Source organism: Spermophilus citellus (assembly GCF_964194105.1).
Source record: "Spermophilus citellus genome assembly, chromosome: 3".
NCBI classification, from domain to species: Eukaryota; Metazoa; Chordata; class Mammalia; order Rodentia; family Sciuridae; genus Spermophilus; species Spermophilus citellus.
In genome coordinates this window covers 109,517,307-109,530,027 of record NC_138184.1, presented here as the reverse complement: position 1 = coordinate 109,530,027, position 12,721 = coordinate 109,517,307, and the positions used below count along the sequence as shown (strand labels likewise).

The 12,721-nt window shown below is 36.9% G+C and overlaps 1 protein-coding gene across 1 annotated transcript in view; it reads left to right on the top strand.

Annotated features, from left to right (window-relative positions):
* Positions 1-467: 467 nt before the first annotated feature.
* Positions 468-12,721, top strand: part of LOC308645377 (solute carrier family 5 member 4-like) — a gene marked incomplete at both ends in the record, with an annotated part of 71,024 nt that continues 58,770 nt past the window's right edge. The window contains 5 exons of the mRNA XM_081287433.1: positions 468-605; positions 1,309-1,380; positions 2,951-3,055; positions 4,996-5,055; positions 8,054-8,158. Coding sequence (XP_081143559.1) covers positions 468-605; positions 1,309-1,380; positions 2,951-3,055; positions 4,996-5,055; positions 8,054-8,158 — 480 coding nt within the window. The remainder of the gene's footprint in view (positions 606-1,308; positions 1,381-2,950; positions 3,056-4,995; positions 5,056-8,053; positions 8,159-12,721) is intronic.

The following is a 12,721-nucleotide window of genomic DNA, read 5'->3' as shown; positions in this document are numbered from 1 at the left end:
TGCTGGCCCCAGCATCAGAATTTATGAAGGTCATTAGAGCCTCAGAGAGGGTTGTTATCTGGCCAGGGAAGGCCAAGATTTGTGAGGCATCACTAAAGTTTCAGAGAGGGCCGTTATCTGGTCAGAGAAAGCCAGGCATGGGTGAGTTGAAGGCATGGGCAGGCATTCTAAACTAGTTAAAATTTGCAGTAATTTATAGTAAAGCCAAAATTATCTTTTTATGGCTTTGTGGCGAAATGGCTCCCAATTTTAAGAGAAAATCAGCCTGGGTCTGTCACTACCTAGGCTAGCACTGATCACTACAAGACCAAGGTCTCAGAGCCTGGATTCAAAGGAGAGGTTTAAAGGTCCCCATGCCCAGGAACTCACTCTGATATCTTGCTCCACCTGCTGAGGCTGATCATTAACTCAGTGCTTATATAAAGAAAGGGGCTATCTTTGGGATAAGGACAGCATCGCCTGGAGCCATGGCCAGCAGCACATTAAGCCCCACTACCAAGGCTGAAAATCCAGAACTGCCTGCATTGTCAGGGCGCATCCAAAATGCTGCGGATATCTCTGTCATTGTTGTCTATTTCATTGTGGTGATGGCTGTTGGGCTGTGGGTATGTGGGATCCCAATGGGCTTCAGTTTGGGCACGAGGGTTGGGGGAAAATGTTTCAGGGTAGGAGAGTATGGCATAAAAAACTGAGATAATATTAACAGTTTTCACAAATGTCATTTCTTTCTATTTGGATCATTCTTCTTGCATGTGATGTGTGACATAAATAATGCTTTTACTGAATTTTTTTTCTCTTAGCAACTCTTTAATTTGAACAATCAGCACTTGGAATTTCAGACTTATTTTGTTTAGCATCTCCAACATTTAGCATAATGAACAAAGATGTTATTTTTATTATATCATAATTATTTGATTTTTTTTTCACTTTCTGGCTTAGTGAGTTGGACACTTAATAATTACTGTACATTTATGCTTTTGTTTTAGGAATGAGATTAAGGCTGCAAATTTCCTTTCAATCACAGTTGGAATAATACCTCATATTGTTTTCATAAATGAAATTAAACAAAGCAGCTGGGATAGAGTTGAGAAATATGAATTACTAAAGTCATCTCAATTCTCTTTATGAATCTATATTTTGAGGTCCTCCAAAAATTTTTGTTTTAACAGGGAACTGTTCCATGGAACTGTTTTTCTCTGCAGGAACGCTGAAAACACTGTTGTCAGCACCCTGGCCATAAGAAGGTCTCTGGGGTCTTTTGTGCTTCTGCAGTTCTTTTTACCTTCATATGTCTTCTTTTCTGCTCAGGCGATGCTGAAGACCAACCGAGGCACTGTTGGAGGCTTTTTCCTGGCTGATCGAGATATGTCCTGGTGGCCGGTAAGTGGGGCAGAGTTTCATGGAGATAAATTTCCTGTATTTGTGTTTAAGATTGAATAAAGAAAACAGTAGTAATATTGATCATTTCTGATGTGTTTTGGCTGTTTTCTTAGATCTCTGGCCTCATGGTTGTGCGCAAAAAGATAGTGTCATCATTTATGTGAATGGGTTTAGTCTGGAGTTTAAGGACCCCCAATTCAGTTTTATCTCATGTGCTTTACCCCTGATCCTCATCAAAAAATCTTCTGCCTTGCATTCTTACTGGTTCCACACAGTCCTACATTTCTCCCAATCCTGAGCTAATGATGCTCTTCTTGTCTGAATTAGCCTCTCCTCTTTCAATTCTTATCTTACTCCCAGTTTAATCCACTCTTGCCCCGAATGCCTACTCCTTATGTCTATGCACTTATTAATAGTGGATTGCGTTCCCTGTGATGGTGTCAATAGTGATGCATCTTTGACTCTTGACCTTTTGGGTACTCTTTCTGCATTTTGATGTGACCCCCGTCCCCTTAGTCAGATTTCCATTTCAGCAGAGGCTTTATCTTTCCCTATGAACTTGGAGAGTGTCAGAACTGGTTGTAAGCAAGTGCTCAGTGAATTATTTTTCACAGATATGCTTACTCATGTAAACAGTATGAAAGGAAATAGAGATTGGGAAATGACCTGCCCAGGATTAACAAAACAGATCATTTATAAGCTGAAAATCAGTTTTTATTTGGGGTGTCCAATCAGACATTGCCTTCTTAGTATTGTTTTATGAAACATTCAAATCTCAATCAACTACATAATCATAAATCAGCTCAATCACTTCTCTGATCCCGAATATCTGAATAGAAGAAGTGATTTTACAGAGGTCTGAAAAGTTGGGAACATACATTTTGTTTGGATCTGACGGCTGTTAATCTATGCTCACTCAGAGGATTTCTCTTCATCTGTCAATCTTAAAAAGAGCAGATAATTCCAAGGAAAGATAGATGTATAAAAAGAAGGATGTGTGGCTGGAAGGATAGAGAGGAATTCCCTCATAATAAACTTTGTGGTCCTTGTTGCTGATTCAAGAGGCAAGAATTGACAGGAAGTCTGGCAGTTCTTAACCAAGGGCATCTTCAACTTAGAGCTTTTAAATAGATGGATTAATGATCCCTTAAGGCAGGAGTAAAAAAGCTATTCTGAAAAAGGCCATATTTTAAGTATTTTATTGTTTATGGGTTATATATTGATTTAATATAAATTTGCTATTTTAGCATAAAAGCACCCAAAGGGAATGTGTAAACCAGTAAGCATGGTTGCATTCTGATAAAATTATATATGGGCACTGAAACTTAAGTTTCATATTCCACTTTTCGCAAAAATTTCTTTTTATTTTAATTATTTTAACCACTCAAAAATGAAAAAAAAAACCCATTCTTCAATTTATGGGTCATACAAAAAATGGTGCCCGTGGAACATAGATTGCTGACCCCTGCTCTAAGGAGTAGTGATAGAAACATGTCAACAGCTATCTGTTTTTAAGAAGTCTGATTTGGATCTTTTCATCCCAACCTTACCCTGTTCTCTTGCATTCCAGATGGGTGCCTCTCTCTTTGCCAGTAACATTGGCAGTGACCACTTTGTGGGCCTGGCTGGGTCAGCAGCAGCTTCAGGAATTGCTGTTGTAGTAGATGAATGGAATGTAAGTGACATCGTTGGCTTTTTTCTTTAAATCAAACCCATATCAAGATATTTTAATCAAACCCAAACCCCAGGTTTTTCAGGGAGTCTGTAGAAATTGTACTTCTCTCTGGTTTTGAAAAAATTTTAATTTTCCTCTCCTTAAGTTTTATTTAACTTTTAGCACCTCTGTAATCCCATTCTGTCAAGGGAATTCCAGTCACATTATTACTCACCTTTGAGATGTTTGTCAAGCAGCTATTCCCACCACACGTGTCATTTCTATATGATTGAATCCCTTCTTTCACATGACCACCACAATTTCCCTGTCACTTTTTTCTCTCTTTTCTAGACACTATGTATGAAGCCCCGAGCTGGATGCGAAGAACAAAAATATTGTAAAACAATGATCCCTTTTTGTAAGGCTTACATTCCAGTTGAAGAAACAGGCATGCACTCACTACAGAGTAGAAAGTGTTAGGAGAGAAGAATTGACAGTGTATTGAGGGATCTCATAGGGGCACATCCCTCATAGGAGATGGGTAGTATTCGTACATGTCAAGGGAGCTTCTTGGCATAGATGCCAGAAGGATGAGTACAAATGGTCCAAGTGGGGTTAGATGGAGGCAGTAATGGTAGAGTGAGAGGCAAATGATTTGAAAGACAGTAGACAGAATCTATAAGACTTTGTGATTGAGTTCCTTTTGTGAATGGTTCTATTGTTGCTGCACTGGTATAAGCCATGTCCCCTTAATCAGTTCTTTAAAGACAGAGACAATGTCCTCTCTTCCACTCATACCACCCTACATCTATCCCATGGCTGGGATATATGGTAAATGTGCTATAAATACTTCTTGAGTAAACTGAGTTTGTTTTTGTTGTTGTTCTTTTATCCTTTCTAATATTTACATATACTTGTGCATACATATTGGCCAGAGAAAGATGCTTGTGTTGAAGAAAGTTGTATCCTAGTGAAAGTTTAAACAGATCATCCCTTGATGGCCTCAGAAAGTGACCTTAAGTCATCACAAATGCCTTTGCCCCTCTCTTATTGAAAATTCTGCCCCTAATTTTATTTTAGTAATATCAGGGACTCTATTATGTACCCAGCATCTGGATACACTTTGTGGACAGAGTTTTGTTTTGATAGTGCTGTGGACTCTGCCTCTGGAGTCCTGTTCAGAGTGACCTACGTCCAACTGGGTGTGATTATCAGGCTGCAGATAACTCAGGTTTTCCAATATTAGTCTGTGACCTTAGGCATTGCTAATCTCTATGATACTCACTTCTCACCTCAGTAAGACAGGAATAACTGTGCTTATCATACCTGCCTTACCTATTTGTGAGAGTGGCATAAATTATATATGCAAAAACTCTTTGTGAACATTGCATGTAATGCTATATTATATTGCAATCAGTATTATACATATAGAAAAATGTCAAAGTCACTAGGAATATTCTTCTATCTCCAAATTCCTTTCTTATTATTGACCACCACAATTTCCCTGTCACTTTTTTCTCTCTTTTCTAGACACTATGTATGAAGCCCTGAGCTGGATACGAAGAACAAAAATATTGTAAAACAATGATCCCTTTTTGTAAGGCTTACATTCCAGTTGAAGAAACAGGCATGCACTCATAATATATATTATGTATATATTATGTATAATTTTGGCAAGAATAAGAAATTTTGGCAAAAGTGTATGATCTTCTAGTAGTCAATCTGGGCTCAGATCTCTTATTCTCTCTCTCTCTCTTTTTTTACCACTCATCTTCACATTCTCAGCCTTAGAAAAGGAACTTCTGAGGCAAACAGACACAGGAAAGGAACACCCAGTTTACTGAGGATCATAATTATTTGAATGAGACAGGATCTAAGCAAATTTTGTTTTCAGACTCAGAAATCATGACAATAAGTTACATAAGTCAAGCCTTTTTAACTTTACTCTTTGTTTCTTGTAGGCCATGTATATGGTATTGGTTCTAGGGTGGATCTTTGTCCCCATCTACATCAAGGGAGGGGTGAGTATCCTCCCGTGTTCAAGGTAAATCTCTCAGGTGTATTTTCAGACATTCTTTTATTCATTGTTTCTTTTCAATCATGAATTGGGCAGTCTACTGCTAAGAACACACAGGTGACAAAAACCAAATTCCTTGCCTAGCAGGGCTCCCAGTGTAGAATGCAACTGCAACCAAGTAAGAAACCTTAGTGGCCCTGTATAATGACCACCACGGTAGAAGTCAGCCTGGTATAGGAGTCCTGAAGCTGGGGTCACCCATGTGCTTTAAGGAAAGCTTTTCAGAAATGACCTGACCTGAGACTTAGGGATAAGAGTAACTTTTATAGGTAGAAAAATCAGATCATGAATGGTCAGAGAAAACAATCATGGAAGCTAAAAATTCCTAAGCTTGGAGTATTTGTAGGTGAGGTTAATTTTTGGTTAAAATAGAGTATATGTGGGAGGGTGGTGGGAGATGGAGATCAGTCTAAAGATGTAGGTGGTATTCCATTGTGAAAGGCTGATATGTATTCTAGACTTAAAAACTGTGCCCTGTGTCTTCCTAGAAATGGGCAATGTAGGTTTCAGGCATTCAAGGGTCACGATCAGATTCATGTTTTAAGAATTTCTGTTCACACAACTAAGTGGACATCTGAATTGACAATAAAATTGAGGAGGGGATTCACGAAAGGAAGATATTTAAACCTGCCTCAGAGGCTGTAGGAAGGAAGGAGAAAGGAAGGGAAACTGCTTTGGGGGTAGGGGTGACAGGTGCGATTGTAGATAAGAGTTATGCAAAGGTTGTTTATTAGAGAAGCGTAAGGACAATTCTGAAGCTTGAAGCTTGAAGGACCTGAATGCATGAGGACACCATTAATGCAGCAGGTATATTTTCCAGAGGGAAGCCACATAGTAGATGATGAGGAGAACAATGAGTTCTCTTGGACATGGGTGAGTTTTGTGACTTTAGGATTCCATCTTGGTTCATTTTGTGTTGTTTAACAAAATTCCTTAGGCTAGGTACTTTATAAAGAAAAGAAATTTATTTAGTTAACAATTCTTAGGGTTCAAGAGTTTGGTGATGGCATCTGCTTGGCTCTAATGAAGATCTCTGATGTGTCACAACATGGTGGAGAGGAAGAAATGGAAATGATTGCAAGCAGAAGGGACTAAGCATGTGGGGTGAGCTTGCTTTGTAACAACTCACTCCTTCAAGAAGTAACCCAATCCATTTTTGAGGATAAATCAGTTAATCCATTCATGAGAGTGGAACTTTAACATATTTGCAATCCACTAGGTTCTACCTTTTAAAGATTCTACTACTTTAACACTACCACATTGGGGACAAAATTTCTAGCACATGAACCTTTGAGAGAGAAATCATAATCACACCATAGACTTCTCTCCCTAGCCCTCAAAGTTTTTGTCTATCTTACAATGTGAAGTACATTCATTCCATGGGAATAACCCCCAAGACAACTCATTCTAGCATCATCTTCAAAGTGCAAGTCCAAAGTCTCATCTGAGACTCAAGGCAAACTTCTTCCAGTGCAAGCCTGTAAAATAAAACAGTCATTTACTTCCAAGATACAAAGTGGGACTTGGATAAGATAAGTATTCAAATTCCAAAGGGTAGAAATTGGCCAAAGGAAAGAAATCACAGGTCCCAGCAATATAAAATCCAGCAGGTCAAACATTAATACTTAGTCTCTAAATTGACCTCAGGAGAACTTGGACAACCCTGCTGCTGTGATTTTGCTAGGTTCTGTGGTCCATAAGGTATCTTAGGGATTGGAGTTGAGTTCCTACAGCATTTCTAGGATGACATTACATTTTGCTGTTCTCTTTACAGTTCTAGCGTACTGGTGTGGCTCCACCTGTCATAGTCCCAGTGGAGACTCTGGTGTCTCTATCCTTGTGGCCAAACTTTTCCCAGCTTCCCAGATTTTCCTTTGAAATCTGTCCCCATTACTCTATAGTCCTTGTACTCTGTATGCCTGCAGAATTAGCACCATATGGTTGCCACCAAGACCCAATGTTTGCTTCCTTGTAGTGGAAGCATGAACTGTGTTGGTTCTAATTAAGCCTCTGATATGACAGCAAAGCAATGTAGCGGGCTGTGTGGAGCAGATTACTGAGGTGGCCCTGGTGTAGCAAACCCATGGAGATGACACCAGGTCTAGTCCCTAAAACATTCTGTCCTCCTAAGCTTCTGGGCCTGTGATGGAAGGGGCAGCCTTGAAGATTTCTGAAATACTCCTGAGACCTTCTCCCCATTGCCAGATACACAGCACCTGGCTCTCTTTTATCCATGCTAATAACTTAAGCAAGCAGTTGCTACACACACGCATACATCCTACACACTTTTTCTTCACTCTTTCTTTGGCCAGGTTTTTAGTCCTGCTTCCCTTTTAATTATAAATTCTGCCTTTAGGTGATACCACTGATGTGATAAGAGATTATATATTTAATCTTGTATTTCAGTAATGAAAACCACAAGTATTTCTCTAAATAGCAATTTTATGGTATTCTCTATGATTAAAAAATCCCTAAAAATAAATACCCAAGTGCAAATTTGCAATTATTTCAATTATTTGTGCATTGTATAATCATAATTATTCATTATTTGCAAGTAGTATTGTTTTTAATGGATTGAAACTTTATATGGTAAAAATAAAAATTACTTGTTGAATTGAGGGTCTACCAGGCATTTGGTGTTCTTGTAGGTACTTAATTAAACCCTTTACAGATGAGAAAATAGAGATTCAAAAATATTGTCATTTGTCAGAGATCATAACATCCAGTAAATGTTGGGGCTGGAGGATCACCCAAGATGGTCTGCTACCAGAGCCTGTATTCATTCTGGTTTTGTCATCTTACCAAGGAAAGGGGCCTTTCTTATCTCTGTATTCCCAGGCACAATGTGCAGTATTCAACTGCCCATAGGTGCTTACTGAGTGTTGAACAACCTGAATGCAATAGGTCTGAAGATGAATTCCTATTGATGTTTATCTCTGCAGGTGATGACCATGCCGGAATATCTCAGGAAGCGATTTGGAGGGAAGAGACTCCAGATCTACCTCTCTGTCTTGTCACTCTTCATCTGTGTGGCTGTGAGAATCTCTGTGAGTTCAGTGACTTCGGGAATTATTTTAGCCTCAATAGTTTGCCTGATGGGACCAGAGTGCTAAGATTAAAGAGTGGGAGTTATAGACTTTTGATAACTTTTTATGGGGCAGACCCAATTCCCTTAGATCACTCTACAGAGAATTAATTAGGAAAAGGGTGAGGTTTAGACTCCCTGTATTTATAGACTACTAGATTTTTGAATCATGAATGTCTCCAAAGTTTATAGCCTCTCAAGAAAAATATGAAAAAAGTTTTATACAGAAAGAACAAAATGTCTGATTCAAGTAACACTGCTATCTAGCAATAAAGAAGAGGGCTTTTTCTTGTCTGTTGCCTTTGATGCTACATGATTTGAAACAAAATCACAAATGAAGTTAAATGGAAATGAAAGATACAAGTTCAATTTGGAAACCGAACAAATGTTTTATTGGGGTAAAGCAGAACTGAGGCTTTTATAACAAAAAGGAGAACGGTGAGTTCATAGCTCAGCATTCTTGGGAAAATGAAGTTCAGCACATTTAGAAATAAGCAAGGACTGAGTGAGCCCAGTGGTAGGAAACTGACTCAAATCAGGGTGGTTAAAAATTCTGCAGATCCGTGGACATTTTCATGCTAAGGACAGACTGGTCACTCTGTGAACTATCCAGGTCTGTGAGGATATTAAGGAAGTACCAGTTTTTCCATTTCCAGTTCTCACTACTGTGTTTGTGTGCAACGTATTCCTGTCAGTAAGGCACTAAGGCCTCCAAAGGGATTTTTGCTTTCTTTTTGACCATTCTGACTTTTATTGACAATAAACTTATTCTTTCTCAGAGTTAGGCCAGGTTTACATTCCCATTTTCAACCTTGATTATCACACATGAACCAGAAGAAAAGTATTTTATATTATTATGCTGACTTTTAAAATTTATCCTATTTTATCTAACATAACTACTATAAAACTGATGCCACAAATAAATGTTAAAATAATTTAAGACTTCTTTTTAAAGTTACATTCCTCAGAGTTATTCTCAGAAAATAAAGAAGAGACTTGAGGATTCAGTAGCACTTGTAAAAAAAAAAAAAACAAGGAAAAGAACCAATACATTAAAAAAAAAAACAAAGAAAGAATAATTCCTTTGCTCTTCATGTATCAGTAACTAAAGAGATAATCTCATTAAGTTTACAATTTAAATAGGTATCCCAATATTCATGAGAGAAAATGCTGACCCTCACTATTACTCAAGTTAAATCAATGTTGCAATAAATTGCTTAGATTAGAACCCCCACCTTTTTTACTAGTGAAATGTGGGCATCTTCTAGTATTTACTACATATTATTGAACTCAGTGTTCGGGTAACAAAGATTCCTGAGCAATGTGAATTTATCACATAGCTAAGGAGATAAGAATTCAATACACACAATAGTCTCTTATGATAATACATATAAATATAAAAAAAATACAAGCTGAATAAAAGTGTGTGGATGAGTGTAGGAATCATGTTGTTCACATTCAGAAAAGGGCATGGTCCCTCCTGGATGGAATTGAAAGTCATTTTATAGAGGGGCCATTTAAGTAATCTACAGAACAAAGAGGTTAGAAGAAGCAGAGGGAAGCACAGGAGCCTGTAGGTGTCAGGGAGCTTGGTGCTTGCTCTGTAAGTAGGTTGAATTATTAATCTTTTAGTTTTTCTCTGTCGCATATACTTCTTTATGGGTCTGAAGAGCAGCAACAGGTACTAAGGCAGAATGACAGCAGCCAGAGGAGTCTCTGAGGGATACACATCCTAGAGTGGAGGGTTCCTTGTGGTGGGGGAGAAATGGAATGTTGTGTATGGTGCAGGCAATGTGTGTGTGTGTGTGTGTGTGTGTGTGTGTGTGTGCACGTGCGCCTACACGTGTATTTTATTGTGCAAGGTCTGTGGTGAGCTACAAAGAAATCACAACAGGAGTTCATTCTTGCCTGCAAGATTAGATTTTAAGCAATATTAATAATTATTAATCTTAGATATGATGATTTGTGTACTTTCATACTCTGATAACAGATTTTACACTGGTTACTTATTAAATGCATCACTATGAGGACTTAAGTTGAAGCAGTTTTCAGAGACCACTACAGTCCACATTGAAAAAAAAGGTCATCTTGTTTATTTATTCTCAACCTCCAATAACATAAATAAATAACATAAATAAATTGAGAATAAGTTTTAGGCATACTGTGTTTTAATTCCTAAGTATTTCAGTTTGCATTTACTGAAAACATTGATATTCTTTTAGAGAACTACACTGGGAATTTTCGAATCAGAACCCTAACTTTGATGCAAACTATTATCTAATCTGTTGATCTATTCAGATGTTGACAGTTGTTCCAGTCTTGTCCTTTTTAGCAAAATAAAATTCTATAACTGTAACATCATAGTTCCTCTTTATAGTGAGAAATATTTTATGATCAATGTAAATGTAGTTAATATCCTTGAATTGTACCCTTAAAATAGTTCAAATGGCAAATTTTATGTCACATATATTTTACCATGATAATATAATTTCAAAATCACCAATCTAAAGACTTCATGGAAATGTAAAATAGAAATAAAAATCAAGACATTATTAATAAGATAATTTGGGTTTAAAAATTTAAATTGACATATAATAATTCTATCTGTTTATGGGGTACACCGATATTTTGATATATTTTTATAATGTGTAATAGCATAATTATTATAGGCATCATTTAAAACAGGTATTATTTCTTTGAGCTGCAAAAATTTAAAAACCTTTATTTGAAAAATACAATAAATTATTGTTGAATATGATTACTCTCCTGTGCTATAGGATACTAAAACTTATCCTCCCTATCTTTCTGCATTTTTTGTACTTAATCACCAGTCTCTGTCTACCCTCCTACCACTCTACCCTTCCAAGTTTTTGGTAACCACTCTTCTACACTCTACTTCTATGACATCAACTTATTTAGCTTCCACATATTAGTAAGAAAATTTGGTATTTGTCATTCTGTTCCTAGCTTACTGTGCTTAACCTGATGTCTTCCTGGTTCATCCAGGTTATTGCAAATGACAGAATGTTAGTCTTTTTATAGTTGGATAATATTCCATTATGTATATATGTCACTTTTTTGATGGACACAATATCTTTATTTTATTTATTCACTTTTATGTGGTGTTGAGCATTGAGCCTATTACCTTACACGTGCTAGGTGAGTGCTCTATCACTAAGCCCACTGAACTACAATCTCAGCCCTGTACCTCGTGTTTTATCCATTCATCCATTCTTGGATACTTAAGTTTACTCAATATCTTTGCTATTGGGGATAGTGCTGCAATAAACACGGGAGTGCAAATATCTTTAAACTACTGATTTCCTTTCATTTGGATGTATACACAGCAGTAGAATTTCTGGATCACATAGTAGTTATTTTTTTTTCAATTTTAAAATTTTAATTTGTTACATATGACAGCAGAATGCATTATAATTCATATTACAGATATAGAGCACAATTTTTCATACCTCTGGTTGTACACAAAGTAGAGTCACACCATTTGTGTCTTTGTATATGTACTTATGGTAATGATGTCCATCTCATTCCACCGCTTCTCCTAACCTCATTCCCTGCTCCCTACCTCTCCCTCCCCCTTTCCCCTTTGCCCTATCTAAAGTTCATTTAATCCTCCCATATCCCCCCTCCTCCCGCCCGTTATGAATCAGCATCCTTAAATCAGAGAAAACATTCGGCATTTGGTTTTTTGGGATTGGCTAACTCGCATGGTAGTTATATTATTTTTTTTTTTGAGAAATTACCATACTGTCTTCCATAATGTCTGTACTGACTCACATTGAAACTAACAGTGTATAAGAGTTCCCCTTTTTTCTCATCTTAAACATATTGTATTTTCTTTTTAATTTTAATGCTAGCCAATCTAATTTGGGTGAGATGGTATATAATTGTGGTTTTGCTCTTAATTTTCTCAAAGATTATTGACATTCAGCATTTTTCATATACTTTTGAGCTATTTGTCTTCTTGTGAGAAACATATATTCAGATATTGTATATATCTTGGATATTAACCCCTTGTTGGTTAAATAGTTTGCAAATATTTTTTCCTTTTCTGCAGATTGTCTCTTCACACCATTTATTTTTTCCTTGATATAATCCCATTTATCTAACTTGCTTAATGTTTCTGGTGCTTTTAGATCATATAAAAAATCTTTGCCCATACCAGTGCTTTGAAGTATTCCTATTTTTTTATTATAGTTGTTGCAAAATTTTAAGTCTTATATTTAAGAATTTGAACCTTTTTGAGTTGATTTTTGTTATGGTGAGACATAGAGGACTAGTTTCATTCTCTGTGTGTGGATATCTAGTTTTCTCTGCACCATTTATTGAAGAAACTGTTCTCTATCCAATGTGTACTATTGGTTCCTTTTTAAAAAATCAGTTTATTGTAAAAATGTGGAGTAATTTCTAGGTTTTATCTTCTATTCCATTGGTCTATGTGTTGCTTTTATGGCAGCACCACACTGTTTGAGTTACTGTAACTTTGTAGTATGTTTTGAAGTCAGAT